Source organism: Lutra lutra, chromosome 10 (assembly GCF_902655055.1).
Source record: "Lutra lutra chromosome 10, mLutLut1.2, whole genome shotgun sequence".
Taxonomy (NCBI): domain Eukaryota; kingdom Metazoa; phylum Chordata; class Mammalia; order Carnivora; family Mustelidae; genus Lutra; species Lutra lutra.
Window position 1 is genome coordinate 107,711,178 of NC_062287.1, and position 25,014 is coordinate 107,736,191.

The following is a 25,014-nucleotide window of genomic DNA, read 5'->3' on the forward strand; positions in this document are numbered from 1 at the left end:
CCAGTTCGGGCGTCAATTTCCCCCTCCTTGAATAGGCACACGATTGGGGACCCAAGTGGATTGTGCATTACTCTTGTTTTCTGCGACCCACCAACTCCCTCCCCGCGCCCATGAGTGAAGGCAAGGGGTTAACCACAAGGATAAATGTCGGTGAGGCAGCAGAACGCATAATGCTCCATCTAGCCCAGATCTGGGTCTCAAGTTTTCACCATCTTCATGTCATCAACCCTCTCGCTTCTGCACCACGCCAGACCCCCCCTCTCCCGTCCCGCCCTCCACACGGAAGACCCGAGGCTCCCCTAAGAGCCTCGGGGCGCGCGCCCGTTTCCGTCGCGCCTGCGCATTGGGTTCCCTTGACTCTACTCCCCGACCCGGGTGGACTGTCACGAAGCCCGTTCTCCCGGCCTCGTTCTCGGGCGCGCGCCTTCGGGCGGCGCCTGCGCAGAGGAACGAGGAAACCGGTTCCCCGGTGCGGTCCCGGCGCCTGCGCGCTGAGGGCTCCGGGCCTCCCGGCCTGAGGGAGAGGAACAGGGAAGATGGCGGCTGTGGTAGAAAATGTAGTGAAGCTGTGAGTAGTCGTTTCTTTCTCTCCTAGGCCGGGAGATCTTGTAAGGGGCCTGGGAGTAGGCGGCGGTGCGGGAGGGGACGAGGCGGAGGGAAGGACGTGCCCGAGAAGGCCTGGTTGCGACTCCTAGTAGGGAGGGCAACAGGAGACTCCCAAGAAGACGTTGCGCTTCTTTGGAAACTTGTGGAGGCCCTGAGGGGGGCACACGGGAGCCCCTTACGGGCAGCCTCCCTGCGGCGCCGTGCGATCTGAGCGCTCCTTCGGGCTCACGGTGGCCCGAGTATGGCGCCGTCGTTGCGTAGGAGAGACACAGTCCGGGTGCGCTTCCGAGACCAGACGCCTCGGTCCGGAGGGGCCGGGCCGAGGGCGAGCCCGGGACCGACCCGTGTCCCCACGAAGACGGGCGCCGACCCCTCCGGATCCGCTGCCCGCGGCCGGTCCTGGAGCAACAGGCTCAGCAGCCCTTGTGCGGTTAAGCACCGCGGGGCTGTTTTGTTTTAACAGCCCCTTGACGATCGGGGTGGGGGGTGGGGGTCTGAGGATCTGATTGCCAAGACCAGAAGCATCCTCGGGAAGAATGTGTTGAGGAGCAAGGCGGTGCAGAAGGGAAGGAACTTCAGGGGAGAGGGCCTTTGCACCAGCCAGTCCAGCCACCAAAAAAACGGGAACTGGACGGAAGCGGTCCAGGACGCCTCTGCAGCCTGGAGGGGCATCTGGGTCGGCAGGCTGCGCGCTGTGCAGTCGCCTTGTGCTGGTCAGGTTTCGAGCAAAGTTAAAGTTAATGGTTGTTGGCGAAAATGGAGCGGGGTCTGTTGGCTGTGAGTTAAAGATTCTTTGGGACTTGATTGAACCTAGCCTCCTCCCTGAAGAGATGGGTTCGTGCCCGGTGGGCCAATAGAGCAAGCTCTTTTCAGTGGGTAAATTGGGCTTGATGCAGAGGTAGGAAAACTGAGAGGCGACTCGTTATCCAGGCAGGGCTTTTGGATTTGGACTGGATGACAGGGTAAAGGTTTGAGAACTGTTCTGAGGGACTCACCGCTTCTCATCTGCCTTTGTGGTGGCTGAGCCCCCACTCTTCCCAAGAGCCTTTTTAAAGAGTACATTGCTTTGCCTACCTCCCCTCCTCCCGGCCTGGAGCCTTTTCTTTGAGAATGCCTTCCCACTTCCATTAAGCTAAGTGCCTTCTTCTCCTCCTGTGTTTTTTTTTTTGTTGTTTTTTTTTTAACTTGCTTTCAGCTCCATCCTGCCTCCTCGTTCAGCTACCCCTCCTCCCAACACTATTATCTTTCTCTCTGATCTGCCCACTCCAGTTTCCCCCCAGCTCTTTCTTCAGGCTGACATTTCCCTCAATTTAGAAATGTCGCTCTTGATCTACCATTTATATAGTTATTCTTCCTGACTCAGATGTTCTTTCTTTGTTTCCCTGCCTTTCTCTTTGTTAACTACCCCCCCCCACACACACACACCCCAAGCCCACTGTAAAGGGAGGTTTTACACAGGTTTCATGCTTCCTGGAAAGAAATCAGAGCTCCTGCCTTGGAAATCTTACTGTATTGGGGGAATGTCAGACTTCCCTAGATTTTAAGAGTTAATAGGTAATGAGATTTTATGTTGGAAGACTTTCTTCATGGAAATAGAGTTGCCAACCCTTTCATGTAGTCCTAGAAGGGAGGAGTTGCCCATTTCAACAGAGCACGACTCATTTCTCTTAAAGGTGCTACAGAGATTGTGAGGGTTACCAGCCCCTGGTTCCTGAGTGCTAGTAATGAGAAACCAACTTTCTCAGTTCTAGCTGCAGACGGCTGTTCACTGCAATTAATACATTTCCCTACAGACCTTGCCCTGGAAGAAGGGGCTTCCTTTCTTCCAGTACCATCCTCACCCAGGAGATACTTTTCTGGAACTTCTCTTGATCGTGGTATGCCTGCTTTTTGAACAGCTGAGGTTATACATGGAGGTCAGGACTACTAGCTCATATTTTCTGACTTGCATCTGGTTCTGGGAGAAGAATTTTCTCATTTATAAATTCCCTCTCGTTCTCTCTTAGTCTCTCTTCATCAGATCCCCTCTCCCCCTGACTTAGATGTTTCATTCCCAGTTCTCTCACAAGGCAGTTTGCACCACCTTCTGAAATCCCACTTAACTCCCAAGTGCTGTGACAGACTCTCTTATTATCCCCCCCAAAACCAGTTATAGCTTCGGTGTTCTGACTCTGCAGCCTTTGGCGCATCTCACCCTTCCTTCCATTTGACTTCCAGCGTCAGTATCCATTGCCATCAGCAGAAACAAAGGAGCTGCTGCGCTGGGCCTTTTTTATCCAATTTTCCTCTGTGTGGTGAGGACATGGCTGCCTCCTAAAGGCCGGCTAATGTGAGCCTGTTCCCTTTTCCTTTCACTCCCCAACACAAGATTCGTGCTTACTACCTCAAATTACAGTTATTACCACTCATTGAATCAAGTCAGGCAATCTTGTGTTGCCGTCGCCTCGTGTGTGGTGTGTCTTCAGTTGCTTGGGAACATACTAAGCTGAGCCTGCGTGGTCTATTGTGACCGCTCTGTGAAAGCCCCCTCGGATTCCAGAGCCTGGTTTGTCAGTGGAGCTTGAGTTATGGACATAAACAACAGAGACGCACTCTGTCCAGCTCCTCGCGCGAGGGGTCTCCCTCGAGTAGAATATGTTGGAGCTTATCTAGTCCGGCTTCCCCAGGCCAGCAGAGGAAGCTGAGCTCCACACGGGCTGACTGAACGTCCACATTCGTGTGGTGACTTGCAGCCGTGCAAGGTCTTTTTACTCCCAGGTCAAGATGTCCCAGACACCTTCGTGGATACTAGGGATACTGTGGGAAAGAAACCACCTCTGCCCTCAGTTTATTTACAGTGGATCGAATATGTAAAGACGGGTCGCTGTCGTTCCAGTACTAACGCGTTTGTTACGCCCTGAGGATGAGAACAAGGTTGGTTCTGTATACATGCTTCTTAGAACCAGGTAACTCCTGGCACTGTGTAGTTGTCCAGCTTTTTAAAGCACTTAAAGTTTTACCCTTATTTAGATTTCAAACTGAGTCTTCTGAGTGAAAGAAGGTTCTTTCCTGTATAATTTGATGGTGTGAGAACGGAAAAGAGCCTCAGATGGGCCTGTGTGAGCAAACAGGTTTTATATCACTCTAATGGCACTCAGGAAAAAAGTAGGATTCAAAGAAGTTCAGGTGTTTTTCACATGTTTTCCAATGACTTTAAAATTAGCACATGCGGGGCGCCTGGGTGGCTCAGTGGGTTAAAGCCTCTGCCTTCGGCTCCGGTCATGATCCCAGGGTCCTGGGATCGAGCCCCGCATCGGGCTCTCTGCTCGGCAGGAAGCCTGCTTCCTCCTCTCTCTCTCTCTCTGCCTGTCTCTCTGCCTACTTGTGATCTCTCTCTCTCTGTCAAATAAATAAATAAAATCTTTAAATAAAATAAAATTAGCACATGGAATTAATTAGTTCACTCAGTACTGGTTCCCCCCACCCCCACTACTCAAAGTAGAGTGTTCTTAAGAAACTGTACATAAGCCGACATGGCATAAAGCAAAAAAGCAATTGCCACTTCTTAAAAATGAAAATCCTCTCTAGATCTCTTCCGGTTAGAACAGGTACTGTTGTAGGTCTTTTATAAAAGTGAAGTGGCAGAAAGTACACCATCAGATAGTGGGGGCAACTCGCACCTAGTACAAATTCAAAAGATCTAAAATGGCATATAGGAGAACCCCAGCAAGTCACCCAGTTTTTCTCTCTGGAGGCCTACAGTTTCTTCTCTACTTCTTGTTACATAAATGGTAGTAGCATCCTGGAACACTTCTCAGCACTGTACCTCGCTTTTTTTCTAGTCATCTTGGAGATGGTTTGATACCAGCACATGAAGAGTTTCCTTCTTTTTTACGGCTTAATAAAAATTCGTGTGTAGACGTGCTGTAGTTTGTTAACTATATTTTAGTAAGGGCTCTAGACCTTGTTGAACTCTTCCTCGATTGTGAAAAGAAGCTAACCTGTGCTTCTCAGAGTCAGGAGGGTTAAGAGAAGCGGTGTCTGGACTAGCACAGGGCTAGAACATTATATTAGAACATAGAGAGGCACAGAATGAATGTTAGTTTCTCCCCATCTTTGTGGGTGAGGCTTAGGCCTGAGTAGACACATGAGAGATCACGTGTTCCTGATGGTAATTATGAAGTGCCTTTCCTCATAGTGGCTTAGTGAAGGGGTGTGGTGTCCCATGAGGCGGAAACGGAGGCAAATAGGACCGGAGCCGCAGTCTCCCGGTCCCTTGAGCCTTCTAAAGAAGCAGATGGCAGGGGAGCGGGGCCGCTCGGCACCCTGTGCTCTGCCCTGCCCCAGCACATGCGCACCTGATCTGTGTGTCCGCTGCAGCCTTGGGGAGCAGTACTACAAAGACGCCATGGAGCAGTGCCACAACTACAATGCCCGCCTCTGCGCTGAGCGCAGCGTGCGCCTGCCTTTCTTGGACTCACAGACTGGAGTGGCCCAGAGCAACTGTTACATCTGGATGGAGAAACGACACCGGGGTCCAGGTGAGGCGAGGGTTCAGACTCGGGAGCACAGGGAAGGCAGAAGCTTCTTCATCTTACGTGATGAGCCAGCTGAGAGGGTTTTCCTCACTGCTTCCACGGGTGCGTGAATACGGTCTTGCCTGGGTTAGAGGCCCAGGGAAGATGAAGCAGGCGGGTTCGTACCAGCATCTTTGTTTTCTGCAGGGCTGCCCTACTGATGCTGGCATTGGCTTCTGGGGAGCTCTGTGTTAGCCAAGGCCCCCGAGCTTCCATCTGTTTTTCTTTTCCATAAACTGTCACTTCTCCTTCCCCCAGGCCCTAACTGGCCATATTGCTCCCTCACTGTAGAACTTGGTGGGCAGGGGGTGCTCCTCCTCTAGAAGGTGTTTGATGTTATTGCCCAGGACTGCGTTAGGCCTTGACTTTGCTCTCTCTTCTTTCCCACAGGATTGGCCTCTGGGCAGCTCTACTCCTACCCTGCGCGGCGCTGGCGGAAAAAGCGGCGAGCCCACCCTCCTGAGGACCCGAGACTTTCTTTCCCATCTATTAAACCGGGTAAAGCACACCCCTTCTTGAGCTGGGGTGTGGCCTGCTGCTTGTAAGGCTGGTAATCAATCACCTGTTACGTACCGGGCCCGGTGCTAGATCCTGAAGATGCTAGAGTGAGATGCCATTCCCTCCTTTACAGACCTCAGTCTGATAGAGGAGACAAGGAAATGGATAAGTTACGGTGCCAAGTAAACTGGGGTGTCTTGGTTCCTGGGCAGCCAGAGACCAAAATACAGTGACTGGCCCATCACTGGCCTAGCACTGTGTACCCAGAGCGGTCTGCTTTCAGCCCTTCTGAGCCTCGCCTCATCCTGACCTTGCCTGCAGACACAGACCAGACCCTGAAGAAAGAGGGGCTGATCTCTCAAGATGGCAGTAGTTTGGAGGCTCTGTTGCGCACAGACCCCCTGGAGAAGCGAGGTGCCCCCGACCCCCGAGTGGATGATGACAGCCTGGGCGAGTTTCCTGTGACCAACAGTCGAGCACGGAAGGTATAAGATGAACCCCATGGCTAAGGGAGCTCTGTTGGAAACCAGCCTCCTCTTTATCGGAGGCCACCCCGTATTCAGAATGGAAGCAGAAGCTTTGGGCCAGGAGGCAGGCCCCTGGGGTTCTAGTCCTGCTCATTCCCTAATTAGCACTGGGTACTGACTGGCTTTGCTATTAGTATCCAGTTTCTCCTGTTCCTTTTCTTCTAAGTACAGACTCTCCCTCATTCATCGTCTTTTGTCACAGATGTTTTCTGGTGCCTGAGGTTACATGGGTGAAGCAGGCCTGGTCCATACCAGCGAAGAAGATAAAACTATGCCCATAAATAAAAAGAGTTAAAACTATGGCAGGCACTGTGCTTAGTGCTTGTCCATCATTTTCTCTAGTCTCTACAGCAGTAGGAAGTAGATACCATGGCCCCAGTTTCACATACAGGGAAGCTGAATCAGAGCGGTTAGGGGAAAAAAAACTTCCTATAAGCCCACACAAAGTAAGCAGCAAAGGTCTTTTTTTTTTTTTTTTTTTTTAAGATTTTATTTATTTATTTGACAGAGCGCCCACAACTAGGGGGAGCAGAAGATGGAGAAGTCCTGAGCCCACCTCAGGACTCGATCCCGGCACTCTGGGATCATGACCTGAGCGGAAGGCAGACACTTAACCGACTGAGCCTCCCTGGCACCCCCAGAGCTCTTGATTGAAATCTAAGAAGTGGCTCAGTCTGTAGAGCATGCTACTCTTGACCTCGAGGTCATGAGTTCAAGTCCCAGCCTGGGTGTGGAGATTACTAAAAAAATAAAATAGACTTAAAAAAATTAATCTAAGAAGTGAGCTGTCAGAAGAGAACCACTGATAGTATGTTCCTAGGGCAGCAGATCAGAGGCAGGAGAGACCATGGCTACTTGGGGTAGCAGGGAAGACTTCATGAAAACATGGCATTTGAGTCGGCCCCTTGGAGAGGGTGGGGAAGGCACTCTAGGGGAGCAATAGGAAAAGAGTCGAAAAGGAAGGAAAGACCAAAGCATGGAAAGGAAAAGGAATGGGATTCTAGGGTGTTACAGGGCAGCCGTGAGGAATGAGGCCAGACTGGAGGGGCCAGCAGAGGGCCTCCGCCCACGGAGGAGGTTCTGGGTGGCCTGGCTGGGCCCATTGCGGGGGACCTTCTGGAGGTACATCGTATCTGCCCATCGTAATCCTTCTGTCCACTTAGCGGATCCTAGAACCAGAGGACTTCCTAGATGACCTGGATGACGAGGACTATGAAGAAGACACTCCCAAGCGTCGGGGCAAGGGGAAGTCCAAGGTGAGGAGGCAGAGCCCTGCCTGTGGGGGCGCCTGCAGCGCCCCCTGTGCTGTTGCTTGTGCCATGTTTTCTCTTGAGTGAAATTAGCAGTCACTTCCCCGGGGAGTTTACTCCTCAGGCCTAGACATCTTTGTTTCGTTTTGTTTTGTTTTTTTAAAGATTTTGTTAATTTATTTGACACGGAGAGGGAACACAAGCAGGGGGAGTAAGAGAGGGAGAAACTGGCTTCCCACAGAGCAGGGAGCCCCGTGCGGGGCTCCGTCCCAGAACCTGGGATCACGACCTGAGCCGAAGGCAGACCACCCAGGCACCCTAGGCCTAGGCATCTTAATAAGGGGATCTTTCTGTTGGTTTTGTTTCGTTTTGTTTCATTTCGTTTCTGGCAGGGTAAAGGTGTGGGCAGTGCCCGTAAGAAGCTGGACGCTTCCATCTTGGAGGATCGGGACAAGCCCTATGCCTGTGACAGTGAGTGCCTCACGAGTGGGTGGGTGGTCCCTGCCTTGGACCCAGCCCCTGCTTAGGATCTGAGAGGAGGGAGGGTTGTGTTCTTGCTCAGAGTGGTAACAAAAGGCCTGAATGCTTTCTCCTGCCTGCTGACTGGTTCCCTCTGAGACCCTTGGGAGGTCCCAGCCTCTGCTACCCAATGGGTGGGACCTGCATGCTCTGGGAGAGGTTTCTACTGTCCCCTGGGGTGGGGTGCTGGGGCCAGGGGCGCACATAGCAGGCAGAATTGGCCCCTCTGTCGACCACATCCAGGTCTGCTGGCCCCAGTCAAGCCAGGGCCCCCCAGAGTCCAGCACCGAATTTTTCAATGTCTGCTCTCCCCCTTTTCTCTGACTCGCCCCACTTCTGTCCCTCCGTCCTGGGAGTACCATCGCCGCTGGTTTCTCTCTCGTTTGCTCCGCTTTCCTGCTGCTGCCGCTCCTGTCTCAAGTGTATCAAGGCCTTCTTCTCATGACTTTTCTTTCTGTCTTTCAGATAGTTTCAAACAAAAGCATACCTCGAAAGCGCCCCAGAGAGGTAGCTCTCTCAACTTTTCAGACTTTTGGTTTTCCTATCCCTCTTCCCTCCTCCCTTGTTTCTCCCACCTTTCTCATCTCCTGTGATGCTAGTGTAAACGTCTCTGGAATGGCATGGGGATAGGAGCAGTGGGCTTTCGGTTGTACTCCACTCCTCACGGTCCTGGAAGCTGCCTTTACCACCGCTTGTCTCCCACAGACTTGCTCCTAGGGCTGCTCGGCCCCGCTGCATGGGGTAGCTTCAGAAGGGTTCTCAGGAACCCACTCCAGACAGATCCCTCTGCTTCCCCTTCCCCGGGACAGACACTTGGTGGTCAGCTAATGTTTCTCACCATCCTGCCACCTCCTCCCATCCTTTCCCCGTTCCCTCCTGCCAGTGCCCTTGCTCTTTTTGGTATCACTGCTTAAGAGTACAAGATGCCTCGTGGGGACCTGCTTTCCTTGCTGATCGGTGGGGGGTGGGCAGAGCACTGACCTGGGAGCGTCTTCCAGCTGCCTTGGGGGCCAGATACCCCAACAGACTTATTGATAGGTGATTCCCCAAGGGATCCACTCCCTACTCCTATATCCTCATTGGGCAGGGGTGAGCTCTGTGGTATACGTGGAGAGCTTGAGCTTCCCATGGTTATTGAGAGGTAAAAAAGTCTGGAGTCTCTTCCTTACCTTTTTTCCTTCCTGCCAGATTACAAAATTTTAGAGATTCCCTTTCCTTCCTGACCTGGAGCTCCCTCCCCCAGACTAGTCCCAGGGCAAGTGGTAACAGGGCCAGGGTTCAGCCTCCCAGACAGCCAGTGTGGAAGAGCAGAGGTGGCCATGGGCTGGGGTGTAACGGAGGCCAGAGCCATGGAAACTAGAGAACCCCAGGGTCTGATGCTCCTCGCCGGAGGCAGGTGGCCGTTACTGAAGGCCTGTCGCAGACAGAGCTTACGGGGGCAGGGGTGGTTGCCTCTGCCTCAGCTGGAGCCCCGCAGCTGGGGGGAGAGGGGGGCGAGGGGGCGGGGATGTGGCTCTCTCGAATCCCAACACCTTCCTCTGTCGTCTTGTCCCCACCCAGTTTGTGGAAAACGTTACAAGAACCGACCAGGCCTCAGTTACCACTACGCCCACTCCCACCTGGCGGAGGAGGAGGGTGAGGACAAGGAAGACTCGCAGCCCCCCACCCCGGTTTCCCAGAGGTCGGAGGAGCAGAAGTGTAAGCTGGCGCGCCGGAGGTGGGGCAGGGGGAATCAGCCTGCCCCCGGGAAGGCCTCCCTGCAGGGCTGCTGGGTGCCTCAAGGCCCCCGGGAGCCCACTCGGAGCTCTTTCCCTCTCTGTAGCCAAGAAGGGTCCTGACGGCCTGGCCCTGCCCAACAACTACTGTGACTTCTGCCTCGGGGACTCCAAGATCAACAAGAAGACGGGGCAGCCTGAGGAGCTGGTGTCCTGCTCGGACTGCGGTCGCTCAGGTACCCCCCCGCCCGGGGCCAAGGGTCCCCCCCAACCCCCGCCCTCCGCCGCCGCCTGGGTGACGCACCCCTCCTCCCACCCGCAGGGCACCCGTCTTGCCTGCAGTTCACCCCCGTGATGATGGCGGCCGTGAAGACCTACCGCTGGCAGTGCATCGAGTGCAAGTGCTGCAACATCTGCGGCACCTCCGAGAATGACGTGCGTGTCCCCGCACCGCCCCGCGGCCCCCCACCCCCCCAGCCCGCAGCTGCCTCCCGGGGAGCAGCAGACCTTCCCTGGGGCACTAGCCTGGTGTCAGACACCATTCCGGGCACTCGGCGCTAAACAAGACGGCAGGGTCCCCCCCGACCCCCACCGTGGACTTGCCCTCCTTGTGGGGAACAGGCAGTGAGCGAGGAAAGGCGCCGCAGTTTTCCGGCATGCCGGGAAGAGAGCGGCAGCTGTGGTGGTCCAGGCTGCTTGGGTACCCGGCGTTGGTGGTCAGAGCTGCCTTCTCCAAGGAGGCAGTGCTGGGGTAGAGATTCGGTTAATTCAGAGGGGTCAGTCCGGGAAGGTTTGCGGGCACAACGTGCCCAGGACGGGAGCAACAAGGCCGGGGGCCTTTGGGCAGACGGGCCCAATGGACCGAGGCAGTTGGGCTGGTGGGGGCCTCCCTGCAGCAGGAGTGCAGTCGGAGAAGGGATCAGAGGGCAGGCATCGCCGAGTCTGAGGATTTAATTGGGAGTGATGTGCTCTGTCTTAACATTTTTAAAAGAGAAGTTTCCTCTGTGAAGACTAGCACATAGGGGACAAGAGTAGAGGCCGTGGGCTGAGTTCGGAAGCTGGTAGGGTTCAGGCGGCATGACAGTGACTCACTCGGTCTGGGTGGAGAATTTCCTCTCCAGAAATTCTGCGAGTCTGCTCTTCCCCGCCGGCTGCCCCGCCGCCCTCGGAAGAAGCAGCAGTGTCTGCAGAAGCTGCCGTCCCTGTCCGCCCCCTCTGGCCACTCACCTGCCCCTTCCCCTCCATCCTGCCTCCTCTAGGACCAGCTGCTCTTCTGCGACGACTGTGACCGTGGCTACCATATGTACTGTCTCACCCCGTCTATGTCTGAGCCTCCTGAAGGTAGGTTGTCCTGACCTCTCATGCAGAACAAGTATTTTATTAGTGACCCGGAAAATAATTGTACAATAAGTGAGTTCTCCTGTGTGTTCTTCCAGATAGGGAGTAGACACTTGGCCTTCACTTAGAATGCTTTCCTAGCATTTCCGCTTTGAGGGTTTAACGTTCGCACATTATCACCAGGTACATTTAGAAATGCAGAAAATCAGTAACCAAAGAGAGACCTGGGGCTGAGCAGAGTCACCGGGAGGAGTGCTTTTGCTTTCCTCCAGGCAGCCCAGGGAGCTCAGTCCGTGGTTTGTCTGACGCGAGGCTTTGGTATCAGCTCTTCGCATGTGATAGGTTTGAGTGTGCATTTCCTCCCTCTTCCTTTGCCCAGCCTGGAAAGGTATTGAACCTGGAGCCTGAATGGGTCCGTCTATCCCTCCCGCAGTTTGCTTAATAATGCTCCCGAGTTTGCACAAGCTTTTCAGCCAAACCGGTGGTGGCACCAGAAAGCAGCTGTCTCTCTGCAGGTCCCCCTCCGGCCAGATCTCTCTGCCTAAACCCCTCCTTCACAGAAATCCGAGAGCTTACTCAGGAAGCTGCGCATGCCCAGTGGCTTTTACTGTGCACAAAGACTGTGGGCCAGCAACACACACAGGAGAAAGCGCCTCACTGTGGTTAGGCTAACCTGTAATGTAGGTCACACTGCTGTCACCCCCCTAGGGAAGGGGACACGAACAAAGTCTGCAAGTCCTTTGGCAGCTGCAGGGGAGCACACCGCTGTTGTCGTCTGTCATGTGCAGCTTCTAAATCCACTTCGGGGAGAAGTAGCGCGTTCCATCTTTTATTTTTTTTAACCATGAAATACCAGTTTACAGACAGAATTCCACATGAGCTGTAGAGGGGCCTTCGTACTGGAGTACTGTCAGAGGCTGAGGTAGTGAGTAGCTGCCGGGAGCCGAGGGAGAATTCTCTAGAAGCCGCAAGGGGGGCTAGGCTCTTAGGTCATGGGGTCCGCAAACTGCAGCTCATCGGCAGCCAGGCCCAGCCGCAGCCAGCATGTGTATAGCTTCTAAGCTAAGAACGGTTTTCACATTTTTAAAGGTGATTTAAAAAAAGAACATGGGACCAAGACTATATGTGGCTCGCAAAGCCTAAACTATTTAGCATTCTGGCTGGCTGTTTACAGAGAAGCCGTCCAGCCCCTGCGCTATTGACCTTTGGGTTAGAAAGGCCCTTCTTAGGTTCGGAGAGCCCCATGTCTCTGCGGAGCTTATAAAAGGTGTGGATTCTTTTCCCCATACACATCCACATCCACAGATAAACATTGACGCTAATTTTGAGGCATTAAGGACTAATTTTGTTGCTAAAAAAACACAAAGGGGTGCCTGGGTGGCTCAGTTGGTTGAGCGACTGCCTTCAGCTCAGGTCATGATCCTGGACTTCTAGGATCGAGTCCCGCATCGGGCTCCCAGCTCCTTGGGGAGTCTGCTTCTCCCTCTGACCTCCTCTCTCATGCTCTCTCTCACTCATTCTCCCTCAAATAAATAAATAAAATCTTTAAAAAAAAAAGAACACACAGACACACCAGAAGAACACAACCATAGTAAATACTAATCAGCAAAATTTGAAACACTTACTTTTCTGGCAAGGGACGTTCCCCCCCATCTATTCTAAGAGATAGATCGTAACATCACAGTTAACCCCCTTTTCCTGTCACTGTTCCTCGGCCTCTTAAACACCTGGTGGTGAGCCCATCTCATCTTTCCATGGTTTCCCCAGAAAGCTGTCTTATGTGGAGTCAAAACTGGTTTCTCTAGAACCACTATTCTGATCTTCATCCTGACCTTTGGGGCCCTGAGAACAAAGTCTGGTTCTTCTCTAATCACAAGTGTAAAGCTGGGATGCTTTAAAAATTGAGTCTGCCCAGGTGCTCCTAGAGATTTCGGATTTAAGAGGGCCAGGAGGGCCTAGGAGTCTGTATTTGGGAAAAGTCCTCCACGTGATTATTTCTTTCATCACCGCTGGGAATTATTTTTCCTGATATTTGAAGCCCGGGATGTTTCTTTTTTTTTTTTTTCTTAAGATTTTACTTATTTATTTGTCTCAGAGAGAGCGGGAGAGAGAGCGAGCACAGGCAGACAGAATGGCAGGCAGAGGCAGAGGGAGAAGCAGGCTCCCTGCAGAGCAAGGAGCCTGATGTGGGACTCGATCCCAGGACACTGAGATCATGACCTGAGCCGAAGGCAGCTGCCCAACCAACTGAGCCACCCAGGCGTCCCCGGGAGGTTTCTTTTAGCTCAGGATAACCATGGAACTTTGCTACCGCAGAACATCTCCCGGCCTTCTGTAGCTGGTCCTGCTCCTGGAAGTGAGGTGTGGGGAGTGGCAGGACAGCACCTTAGGGCAGTATGGGACCCATCCTGACCGCTTTCTGCTTCTCTGCAGGAAGTTGGAGCTGCCACTTGTGTCTGGACCTGTTGAAGGAGAAAGCTTCCATCTACCAGAACCAGAACTCCTCTTGATGTGCCCCGCGCCGCTCCCCTTCCCCCCGCCGTACATCTAGGGCTGTTTCTCTCTTCCTCTCTTGTTTCTCATACCCACCTTTCCCCTCCTCCTCTTTCACAAGTCCAGAGAACCTCGGGTGGTCGTGCCAATCTGCCTTTGGCAGCAGCAAGCTCAGGCGGCAGCTCTGACCGCCTCTGGCCCTAGGCCCTCAGGGAGAACGGAGCAGCACACTGCCCCAGGGCATACCTGCGGCCCAGCTTCTCACTGCTCTCCGTGAAGTGCTTTCACTCTGCCTGCCTTGGGCCCCGGCCCTGGCGATCACAGGGTTCAAACCGTGTCCTCCGAGTACGAGTAGGAGAGCAGCTCACTTTTCTCTCAGCTCTGCCTCCACTCTGGTCCCCAGGGTTTTCCCTTCCCCTGGAGGCGAGCCAGACCAGGGCCTCTGCCAGGAGCAGCTGGGAGTGAGCGACAGAGCAAGCCGAGGCGGCGCTTGCAAGGAGCTTTCCAGGCCCTTGGTGCTGCTTAGCCTCGCTCCCTCCTTCCCCCAGAGCGGCTCTCTGCAGCTCTCTCTCTTCCTGCTACCCAGGATCCTTCGCCCAAGCCAGAATGCTCTTGGTCACTCTCCTTGCTCTGCCCTGACCCACCCCACCTCACCCCAGGGGGAGTCACAGCTTCACCTGATTCTTCCTTGTGCGCACCTGGCTCGCTCACAGGTGGTCTCAATGACCGAAGCATTCCCAGCCCTTAGAATTTCCTGTCTTCTGCCTCCCCTCCTATTCCCTTTGGTTTTGTGGGGAGAGGGGAAGAATCAGGGGGCCAGGCCAGCAGCTTGGGGGCCACAGGGAGACGTTGGATAATGTGCCTGTTTTTTAACTCGATGAAAAAAGCCTACCTCCAGAATCCCCTTTTTGTTCTTCCTGGACCTGGACATCCAGCTCCTGCCCTTGACTGAATTGGGATCCTCTGCCTCCTGCTCTCTGTGTCCTGGCCCCTGGGTCACAGGAAAGCCACATAGACATCGCTCTCTTCCCTTGCACACTCGCTAGCAGCTGGTAAGGTCTTCACATCCTGATTCCTCAGTTTTTTGCCTGGTGACACTGACATGAAGTAGTGGAGGGAGATAGTCCGTGCCAGAACCCCCTGGAATGGCCTTCCCCTTGGCTGTGGGCAGGCCCTAATTCACTGTCCCTTTGGAGTTGAGGTGTCTTTCTTTCTTTAGTTCCTGTATTCTAAACATTAGTACAAATAAACGTTTTTACACAGAACTCCCTGATGGATGGTTTATCTCGACTCCCTTTCCTGGTTGAAAAAGTCATTTCAGCCTAAAACTTCTCTTCCGCAGGTCAGTGGTTTATAAGTGTTTTGAAATAACAGCTTTTAATCCCAAATTAAAATTTTGCTAAAGCCCAGTATGTAAAGCAGATAAAAAATTGAGTACTTTGTTCTGATATCTTTTCCTGTTTTTAAGATTTTTTTTTTTTAAGATTTTACTTATTTATTTGACAGACAGAGATCACAAGTAGGCAGAGAGGCAGGCAGAGAGGGGGGGAAGCAGGCTCCCCGCCGAGCAGAGAGCCCAACTCGGGGCTTGATCCCAGGATCCTGAGATCATGACCCGAGCCGAAGGCAGAGGCCCAACCCACTGAGCTACCCAGGTGCCCCTGTTTTTAAGATTTTATCTGTTGAGAGAGCATGAGTGGGGGTTGGAGGATGCGGAAGGGGAGAGAATCTCAGAGACTCTGAACCCAGCACAGAGCCCGACACAGCTTGATCTATGACCCTGAGATCATGACCTGAGCTGAAATCAAGCGTCTGAGGCTCAAGAGACAGCCACACAGGTGCCCCTGTTAGTTCTAATTTCTTCATGTAAATTCTTGTTCTAACGATTCGTTGCTAGACAAGACAGGTTGTTTTGATTAATACAAAACTTGGGTTAAAATCAACGTTAGCGGGGCGCCTGGGTGGCTCAGTGGGTTAAAGCCTCTGCTTTCGGCTCAGGTCATGATCCCAGGGTCCTGGGATCGAGCCCCGCATCGGGCTCTCTGCTCGGCAGGGAGCCTGCTTCCTCCTCTCTCTCTGCCTGCCTCTCTGCCTGCTTGTGATCTCTGTCAAATGAAATGAATAAAAAATCTTAAAAAAAAAAAAAATCAACGTTAGCATCCTGGGTCTATGCTCTGGTTTGTTTGAAGGTAATTCTGCTAGACTTGTATATGCAAGTGGTGACAGTCTTCTAAAGGTTAATCTTGGGATTTTAGATACTTAAAGTGGGTTCAGAAGCTGAATCATAAATATAAGAGAATGACAGAAGAAAAGAACATCATAGTGGGACATGTACAAGCTTTGTTCACGAGCATAGAGGCACCTCGACTTCGCGTGCCTGGCGTTCCTTCCTTTACCTGCCATGAGCGTGAACTCTGCCCTGCACGGCCACCTTCCTTGGGGAATGTTTATGTGCATGAAAAATGATGCCTTTCCTTGTAGCCAACATTTTGTTGTTGTTGACGGCTTCCATAATGGATCTTCTGTATCTCACTTGAAAGTGTTTTGTAGCTCTTAAACTTTTTAAGATTTCCATCCATCAGTTATGAACCCCCTGAGGTATCCTTAGGGCTTTTTGAAACAGTCTGAAAACCACTGACCGTGCTCACTTCGGCAGCACACACACTGAAAACCAGTGACCCACTGGAAAGCCAGTGGCCTAGGCCATTGCGTTCAGTAAGTAAGCTGGGTGCTCTGAGCTGGGAATTGTGTTAGTAATAGAGCACATCCCCTGTCCTCAGGCTTTTACACGGAAATAGGACAGAAGCAGAGGGAGTAAAGCAATGATCCTTGGTGGCTGAGCAGGAGTTAGAAAGGAAATAGAAGGAAAAGAAATGGGTGGGGGGGAGCTGTAGCAGCCTAAGAGAAGATATTTGGAAACGGTTTGCAGAAGGTGGGGTTTGGCATGGGACATAGAAGGATGGGGAAAGGATCAGGCATAGATTGGGTTGCGGGGGGGTTGCCTGTGAGGCAGAGAGACGGGGACTCATCCGTGGCCCAGGCTTCCCATCAGAGCTGGGAGTGGGGGAGGGAAAGCAGGCTGAAGTTGAGGATGGGAACACGCGACCACGGGTCGTACCTTCAGTTGCTAAGAACAGGCAGGACTGAAGATTACTAAGGAAAGGACTGGTATTAGACCTTAAGTTTAAAAACTTGAATCTTCCGGCACCTGAGTGGCTCAATCGGTTAAGCGTTGGACTCTTAATTTCGGCGATGACCCTCACAATCTCAGGGTAGTGAGATCCAGCCCTGCGCAGACCCTGGAGTCGGCTCTGCACTCTTAAAAAAAAAAAGAAACTTGAATCTTGCCAACCACTATCAAAACTAATAAAAATTAATCCTTATTTGCCCTAAATCAGAATTGGCCATGGGGCACCTGGCTGGCTCAGTCATTAGAGCATGCAACTCTTGATCTCGAGTTTGTGAGTGGGAGCCCACGTTGGGCATGGAGCCTACTTTAAAAACCAAAACAGGGGCGCCTGGGTGGCTCAGTGGGTTAAAGCCTCTGCCTTTGGCTCAGGTCATGATCTCAGGGTTCTCGGATGGAGCCCCGCGTGAGGCTCTCTGCTCAGCGGGGAGACTGCTTCCCTTCCTCTCTGCCTGCCTCTCTGCCTACTTGTGATCTCTGTCTGTCAAATGAATAAATAAAATTCAAACAAACAAACAAAACAACAAACTGGCGCCAGGCAAGTTATATCCCCAGATGGACCGATCAACCTGAGGCCAGCGCTGTCCATGGTAACAGCTTTTGTGTGGCTTAAAGCTTTCATCCATTTTTCACACAACCAGTCCGTGACCGGTATTAGCCCTGTTTGGTAGATGAGAAAGCTGCGACAAGAAGGCCTTGAGACGCCAGATCTGCTCGCCGGCCCCCGCGCTGCCCCGAGGCTCCTCAGGCCCCAGCGGCGGGCGATGCCTCCGGGACTCCCGCGGGCTCTTGGCTCCGCCTCACCGCCGCTCGCGCTGGAAGCCCCGCCCCCAAGAGGGCCCCGCCGCTTCCGCGACGTCCAATGAGACTTAGCTGGGGGCGGGACGGGACGTCATTGAGGGCCAATCTGATGGGGCCTGGGCGGGGCTGCGGCGGGTGGGAGCCGAGAGGCTGCACCGCGGTCTTCCCAGCCGGGAAAGAGCCCGGCGCGGGCGGCGCGCACGGGGCCTTCCTGAGCGCGCGCCCGCTGCCCGCCGCCCGCCACCCGCGCAGCCCCTCGGCCCACTCGGCCCTCCGGGTCGTGGCGCCCGTCCCTCCCCTGCTCTCCCGTCGCCGCCGGGACAGGGGCTCCGAGCTGAGCGGAGCCGGGGCAGGGGCGGGAGCCGCGGGACGAGCGCCTGAGGTGGGTGCGGAGCGGGAGGCCGGGCGGCCGGGAGGGCGGGCGGGCGCCTGGGTACTCCCCGCCGACGGACCCTGCGTCGAGATGAGGAGAGGCCGGCCAGGTGGCGGAGCCGGGCTCCGGGCCTGTCTTGGTCCCAAGCGCTCGTGCCCGCGCTCCTAGTACCTCTCCCAGGCCACCTCCCTCCCCTCTGGGTTCTCCCCATCCCTCTCGCCGCCCGCGGCCTCCTCACCCCTCTTGCTGTTTGTCGCCTGTGCACCTGCCATCTCGTCCCCGTGCTCCCACTCCCCTCGCTCTCCAGGCCGGACCCCCGCCCAGTCTTACCTCCTCTGGACCCAGCACCAAATTAGCCTCGCTCCTCCTGCCCCCAACTGTCGCTCTTTGTGGTCTGTACACTTGTCACCTCAACTCTGCTCATCCACTCGACACCCCGCCCCCAGCATCTTCATTTAAATCCAGCCCAGGCCACCATCCCTCTCCCCCTCCCAGGGACTACCCAGCCCTGGCCCTGATTATCCCCTACACCTGCCCCACTCAGCCCTGGCCCCCTGTCCTCCCCTATCCACACTCCTTTGTTGTCTCTGCAACTGTCCCTTTGGCTTTATTCATCCTTCTCCCCTCAACCCCAGGCCAGACCCCTTCTCCCTCTGACCAGTAAGCCAACCCCCTCCCCAGCTCTGCTCTGGCATTCCTCTGGGTCTGTGCCCAGCTCACTGCTCCCTCAGCCTCACCATTCCCTTCCGTCCCGCCCAGCCCCCTGAACACCTGCCCAGGGCACCCTCTCACGCTCTCCAGGCTGGCCCAGTCTTCCCTAGTCTCTGCCACGCAGCAGCCTCTTTCCCTGTCCTCGTATATCCTCTCTGCCTCCCTGTGCTCCTTTCCTGTCCTCCTGGCCTCGGCCCTCCGGACCCCACTCACTGTTTCTTGCCCCCACAGGGGCCGCGGAGAAGCCATGGAGCTGAGCAGCAAGAAGAAGCTTCACGCCCTGTCCCTGGCCGAGAAGATCCAGGTGCTGGAGCTCCTGGATGAGTCCAAGATGTCCCAGTCAGAGGTGGCCCGGCGCTTCCAGGTCTCCCAGCCCCAGATCTCGCGCATCTGCAAGAACAAGGAGAAGCTGCTGGCCGACTGGTGCAGCGGCACGGCCAACCGGGAGCGCAAGCGCAAGCGGGAGTCCAAGTACAGCGGGATCGACGAGGCTCTGCTCTGCTGGTACCACATCGCCCGCGCCAAGGCCTGGGACGTCACGGGGCCCATGCTGCTCCACAAAGCCAAGGAACTGGCTGACATCATGGGCCAGGATTTTGTGCCCAGCATCGGCTGGCTGGTCCGCTGGAAGCGCCGGAACAACGTAGGCCTTGGGGGCCGCCACGTACTTGCGCCCTCCTTCCCCCCAGAGCCCCCTCCCCCAGGCCCCACGTCCGGGGCCCAGCCTCCTCTTTCCCTTAAAGACTTCTCCCCAGAGGACGTTTTCGGCTGTGCCGAAGTGCCTCTGCTGTACCGGGCCGTGCCCGGCAGCGGGGGGCCCTGTGAGCGCGTGCGGGTGCTGCTGTGCGCCAACAGCAGGGGCACGGAGAAGCGGCGGCTGCTGGTCAGTGGGCTCCATGCCTCGCCCAGGTGCTTCTTCGGGGTCAGCAGCGAGGCCCTGCCTGCCTCCTACCACCCTGACCTGGGCATCCCCTGGTCCGAGTGGCTGGCCCAATTCGACAGGGACATGGGCCGGCAGGGGCGACAGGTCACCCTGCTGCTGGCAGCCCGGGTGCTGGAGGAGCTGGCCAGCCTGCCCGGACTCTGCCACGTGAGGCTCCTGCCGCTGGCCGCCACCACGGCCGCCCCCAGCACGCCGGCCCTGCCCAGCTCCGTGATCCGGGCCTTCAAGACACATTACCGGCACCGGCTGCTGGGCAAGCTGGCCGCCGTGCAGAGCAGGAGGGCCGGCGTCTCGCTGGCAGAGGCCGGGGCGGGCCTCACGGTGCTGGATGCGCTGCACCTGGCAGCGGCGGCCTGGGCCAAGGTGCCCCCGCAGCTCATCGTCAGCGGCTTCATCCAGGAAGGGCTGGCTCCCTGCCAGCTGCCCCCGGCCCCCAGCGAAGCCTCCGAGCTGCCTCTGGTCCCCAGCGGGATGAGCCTCCAGGAGTTTGCCCGCTTTGTGGACCTGGAAGGCGAGGAGCCCTCATCTGGAGCGTGCAAAGAGGAGTCAGGCGCGGAGGCCGAGGAGGGAGTTGGGGAGGACGGCTTCCAACCCCTGCCCACCAAAGCAGACGCCCTCCGGGCTCTGGGCACACTCCGGAGATGGCTGGAGTGCAACAGCCCCTCCCCTGCGCTCTTTGAAAAATTCTACGCCTGCGAGGAGGAGGTAGAGCGGCTCTGCTGCCTGTGAAGGGCCCCTCATGGCTCACTGGAGCCTCTCCTCTCCTGTTTCCCATGGAAACGCCCTCTCTAGAAGGCAGACGGGAGGCTGGTCTCTTTCCCGTGGAAATGGAGCTCTTGTGAAAGGTGTGAAAGGGAGACACGCTGGGAGACCCAGTCTAAGCTCTGAGAGAAAGTTGTCCAAGCCTTGAGAAGAGGGGTCGAAAGATGGGGTGCACAGCGGAGTGAAGCTAGCGCCTAGTTTCCAAACCTCTAGGGAGGCTGGGCCTCGGGAAGATGGAATTGGGGCATTACAAACAGGCCAATCCCTTGAACTCTGTGTTTGAAACAGTTCTGCTTCTGGAAATAAAATTTGTAATCAGAAAAGAGGTCAGGGTGTTAATTTCCTGGGAGAATCGACTAAGATTCTTTCGATTGGCTACTGAGGCTTGCCGCACCTCAGCTGTCTGGGCTGCGCCGGCAGGTGACCAGCGGGACGCCCTCTCTTCCAGCAGTCCAGCAGGAAGGGCTCCCAGGGAATGGGGAATCCTTACCTGCTGATAGATCCCGAGTTCTGCAGCTCTCGGACTCTGCTCTCAGATCGAGGCTGGCAGGTGGTGTTAGGAAGGAGGGGGCCAGGCTGGGGACAGTCTAGGGAAACCAGAAGGAGCCAGAACTGGGAAGAGTCACGTGTTCAACCGTCCATTTCACAGCATCTCTCCAGCAAGCCTGCGTGGTGAGGCTGCATAAATGGCGTCCCCGCTGAGCAGGACCTTGTGACAGCAGAGGTGCATCCTGATTAAAGGCTGTCACCCAGGCACGTGCACTGTCCTGTGGCCCTGCAGAGCCCTGGGAGACTCCTGGAGGGGTTGTGCCCTCTGAGCTGCAGCTTGGCCCGTAAGGCCAGTCCAACACAAGGGGTGGCGGGCGCGGAGGCCAACTGGGAGGGAAGGAGCACAGTGTGGTGGGCGGAGGCAGGTGGCCCCTCCAGAGCACATGGGGAGGCCTGGGGAGCAGGAGGGCTGTTTAGCTCACCAGACCTGGTGAGGGGGCACCCCAAAGTTTCTCAGTCGGGATGGGGACAGGTCATTCGTGGGGGTTCTAGAATAACTGAGATATGGAGAGTGGGTCAAAGATATGAGAGCCACTGGCAGACAGAGTCCCAGTGGTCTAGGTGGGAGATGGGCAGCCTGAGCCAGATCAGGAAGTAGGACTTGAAGAGGATGGATTTACCTGGAAAGGCCATGGGCCATGGGCACAGACAGACCCGGGCTGGTGAGGAGTCCAGCTCTGGCCAAAATCTCCTTGTGGCCTAAAAGGCAGTAGGCCATCACAAGTCAGTGGGGGTAGCTTTTGGGTTTAGGGCCACTGCGGTCCAGGACTCAGTGCCCACGGCAGCCACGCAAGCAGGGGGAGGGGCAGAGGGAGAGGAATAGTCTTAAGCAGACTCTGTGTTGAGTGTAGACCCTTACGTAGCCACCCTGGGATCATGACCTGAGACCAAATCAAGAGTCAGACACTTAACCAACTGAGCCACCCAGGTGGCCGGGACAGCTCACTTTTAAACCGTGCTGAGCCTGCCTGCTGGTCTTCCAAGCCCCAAATCCTGTAGGCTTTCCTCACAGATTCCAGTTTTCCTACCTATCTTCCATTGTCCCTTTTCTGAAATCATCCCAGTTCTGACCTATCTCCTTAAACATTAAAACCAGAATTATACGACCTCTAAAGACCTGATCAAAGTAACAAGGAGGGGACACACCAGCCCTCTGTCCTGGGTGCTGTATTCCGGTTAGAGCAGCTCAGCCTGGCGGCCATATTTCTGCCTTCCTCCCAGAGCTTTTCTTTTAAAGCCACAAGGAACCATTTCCTTTCATGTGCTGCTGTCCTGTAACATTCTTGGCTTGTTTGCAAGCGACTTTCTTGGCTCATTCAAACAGTATTTACTGACTTCTTTGCTGGTGGGTCAGGCGCTGTTCCAGGACCCTCCAGCTCAGAGAGAATAAGACAGAAAGGATCCCTCCTCTCCAAGCCCTTACTTTCTGGCAGAGGGAGATAAAGAAGAGACGAGCAAACCAATAAACGTGGTCATTTTAGAGGGAAATCCGTGCCAAGATGAGAATAAAATAATGATGTTGTCGAGAGGGGCTGGGAGAGGGGAGTTAGGGAGAAGGCCTTTGGGCTGAGTTGCAAATGGTAAGGAAGTGTTCTCTGCCCAGGGAGCAGCAGGTGCAAACATCACAGGCGGGAAGCAACTGTCCTATGGTAGAGAGTGGGGGCGTGGGGGGTCAAGCAGAGGAGGAGGGTGGAGAGGAGAGGAAGGCAGGGGCCTCGGGGTCACATCGTTCACGGTCATCTCAAGTGAGACAAGCAGTTCGGAGGGGTGGTCTTGGTGGGAGCCTGATTTGGATAACGGAGGAACACACGTTATGTTTTAGAAAATCAGATTCTAGGGCGCCTGGGTGGCTCAGTGGGTTAAGCCGCTGCCTTCGGCTCAGGTCATGATCTCAGGGTCCTGGGATCGAGTCCCGCATCGGGCTCTCTGCTCAGCAGGGAGCCTGCTTCCCTTCCTCTCTCTCTGCCTGCCTCTCTGCCTGCTTGTGATCTCTGTCAAATAAATAAATAAAATCTTTAAAAAAAAAAAAAAGAAAAAAAAAGAAAATCAGATTCTAGTCACCGTGTGAAGCTCATATGGGAAGTGGGGGGGAGCACACGTGGAAACAGGAAAATCAAGGACCTTAGGAAGCTACTGCACTCGGTGAGACCTGATGGGCAGGGCGAGAGCTGCAGAGGAAGGAGAGGAAGGAAGAGGACACCTGCTGTGCCCAACAGAGCGGAGCTCTTACCAAGGTCCGGTGTCCCTTCCCGCCCTGCAGACATCACCACCGCACAGTGAGGGCAGGACAAAGTGCAGGCGTTGTTTCTGTTTATCTACAAGCCTGTGATGAGCACCCTCTGCTCAGAGGGTGGCAGAGGTGAATAAGACACAGTCCCTGTACCTAAGGAACCAGCCAGAGAACTAGGAAGTGACCTGTATATAGCCTGGGGATGGGGGGGGACACTAGATCTGTTGCTTTTGTTTCTACTGATGCTTCAACTCATGGTAGCTTTTTTCTTTGTGCGTCTTTTAATTTCTGGATGTGGGAATAATTTTTTAAAATATCTTATTAGGTGTTTTTTTTTAATCTCTGGAAAACTTGAAGGTCTGATTTAGGGTGCACCTTCCGAAGAATGTGTAATTACTCCTACCAGGCACGAGAGGGCGCTACTGCCACGATAAATTAATTTCTCCGGAGAAAGCTGTTTCAGACCTGAAGTACCGTGAGTGGGCGTGTGGTTCCTGGTTCACAGAGGCGACTCTTACTCTTAATTTCTGTCCACCACAAGGGAGAGGTAGGTTTCTTTGTAGATTCCCTTTGCTGGTGGGTGGAGGTTTTCTGGTTTACCCTTTCACTAAAGGTGTATCCTTTTCCAGAATCTTGGTTTAATTTATGAGTCTTGGGTTCAGCGCCGCTCTGTGTGTCACTCAATGTCTAGTCTTCAGCTCCGGGAAGTTCTTTACCTCCAAGGTCTCAGCATTAGTGTGAGCCCCAAGGGCAGCTCTAGTTCCAATATCCCGATTTGCCCTTGGGAAGTTCTCTTACTTCTTGAAAAGTTAGCAACAGTTTTAAGATCGTGTTTGTAATAACAGATCTGGAATCCAGCTGCCTTGTAGAAGGAGGGCTCTAGGTAAAGTCTAGAGCACCAGTCTGCCAGAAGGGATATTGGGAAGACCGGATTTGTTTGTTTGTTTGTTTTCATTTACTCATTCATTCATTTGTTCAAAGCTCTTTATTGAACAACTCTTGTGTGTCCGCTAGCATTTTGATGATGAACAAAAACAGGCAAGGTCTCGGCTTCACAGAGCTCATAGCTTAGAGGAAGGACAATAATCATAAAAGAATCATACACACAAAAGCCTGTGATTCCAGATAAAGTGGGGATTACATGAGAGCACAAGCTAGTGGTTCTCAGACTGTGGCCCATGCTGGCAGCATCAGTAGGAACTTAGGAAAGCACAAATTCTTGGAGTCCCCTCAAACCCACTGATTCAGAAACCCCAGCATGGGACCCAGTAATCTGTATTTGAACAAGTCCCCCAGGTGATTCTAAACCACTGGCATAAGCCAAAGGAACTTGACCTAGACAGTGGGACTGAGGAGAGTTTTCCTAAGGAAGTGGTGATGACAGCAGAAGGATGAGTGGGAGGCGCACAGCCAGTGAGAACTGTACATGCAAATGTCCTGTGGTGAGAGGGAACGTGGTTGTTTAAGGAACCAAGAGAACGTGAATGTCTGAGAACCTTGAAGATTGTAGAAGGAGCTTGTCCTGATTCCTCAGAGCAATGGAAAGCCATCAAGGGGAACAAGGAGAGTAGGAAAAAGTTGAGTTATTTGTCCAGCTTCAGGACAGGACTGGGGCTGTGGTTTTAGGACTGAGAAAGAGAGAGTGAGTCCTAGAAAACTTTAGGAGCAGGGTTGGCAGGAGCTGGGGACTCCTTCGATGTGGGAGGAGGGGAGCTTCTCTGAGACCTCTGGCCTGAGGACATTTCTGGGCCACAGAGCACTGCAGGAGGAGCAGGCTGGAGGGGGAACGTGGCACTTTGGGATGCTCAAGAATGCGTGAGCAGAGACAGCCAGTAGTGTGGACCTAGGGCTCGGACCTAGGGCTAGTCAGGCTGGAAACACCATAGAAGCACATTCGAAAACCGCATCCCCATGGCTCAGCTGTCGAGTAAGTGCGGGAGAAGCGAAGTAAGCACG

The 25,014-nt window shown here is 54.3% G+C and overlaps 2 protein-coding genes across 3 annotated transcripts; both read left to right on the forward strand.

The window, feature by feature from the left end:
- The first annotated feature begins 432 nt into the window (after positions 1-432).
- On the forward strand, positions 433-14,767 carry DPF2 (double PHD fingers 2). Of its 2 annotated transcripts, XM_047692246.1 has the most exons (12): positions 433-568; positions 4,966-5,126; positions 5,553-5,660; positions 5,982-6,145; positions 7,351-7,443; positions 7,830-7,908; positions 8,422-8,463; positions 9,517-9,654; positions 9,779-9,907; positions 9,994-10,106; positions 10,931-11,012; positions 13,443-14,767. In XM_047692246.1, exons 1-12 carry the CDS (start codon positions 537-539, stop codon positions 13,517-13,519), a joined length of 1,218 nt encoding a protein of 405 aa, XP_047548202.1. In that variant the 5' UTR covers positions 433-536; the 3' UTR covers positions 13,520-14,767. The 2 variants fall into 2 exon arrangements, with proteins under 2 accessions (XP_047548202.1, XP_047548203.1); XM_047692247.1 differs by lacking the exon at positions 8,422-8,463.
- A 2,843-nt stretch (positions 14,768-17,610) lies between these two features.
- TIGD3 (tigger transposable element derived 3) lies at positions 17,611-20,595 on the forward strand. The gene is made up of 2 exons (XM_047692124.1): positions 17,611-17,872; positions 18,806-20,595. Exon 2 carries the CDS (start codon positions 18,822-18,824, stop codon positions 20,244-20,246), a length of 1,425 nt encoding a protein of 474 aa, XP_047548080.1. The 5' UTR covers positions 17,611-17,872; positions 18,806-18,821; the 3' UTR covers positions 20,247-20,595.
- Positions 20,596-25,014: the final 4,419 nt, after the last annotated feature.

Coding starts and splice junctions, on each gene's coding strand:
- DPF2 (XM_047692246.1), top strand. CDS start 537: ATGGCGGCTGTGGTAGAAAATGTAGTGAAGCT. Junction 5,661..5,981: donor TTTCCCATCTATTAAACCGG/GTAAAGCACACC, acceptor CCTTGCCTGCAG/ACACAGACCAGACCCTGAAG. Junction 8,464..9,516: donor CTCGAAAGCGCCCCAGAGAG/GTAGCTCTCTCA, acceptor GTCCCCACCCAG/TTTGTGGAAAACGTTACAAG.
- TIGD3 (XM_047692124.1), top strand. CDS start 18,822: ATGGAGCTGAGCAGCAAGAAGAAGCTTCACGCCCTGTCCCTGGCCGAG.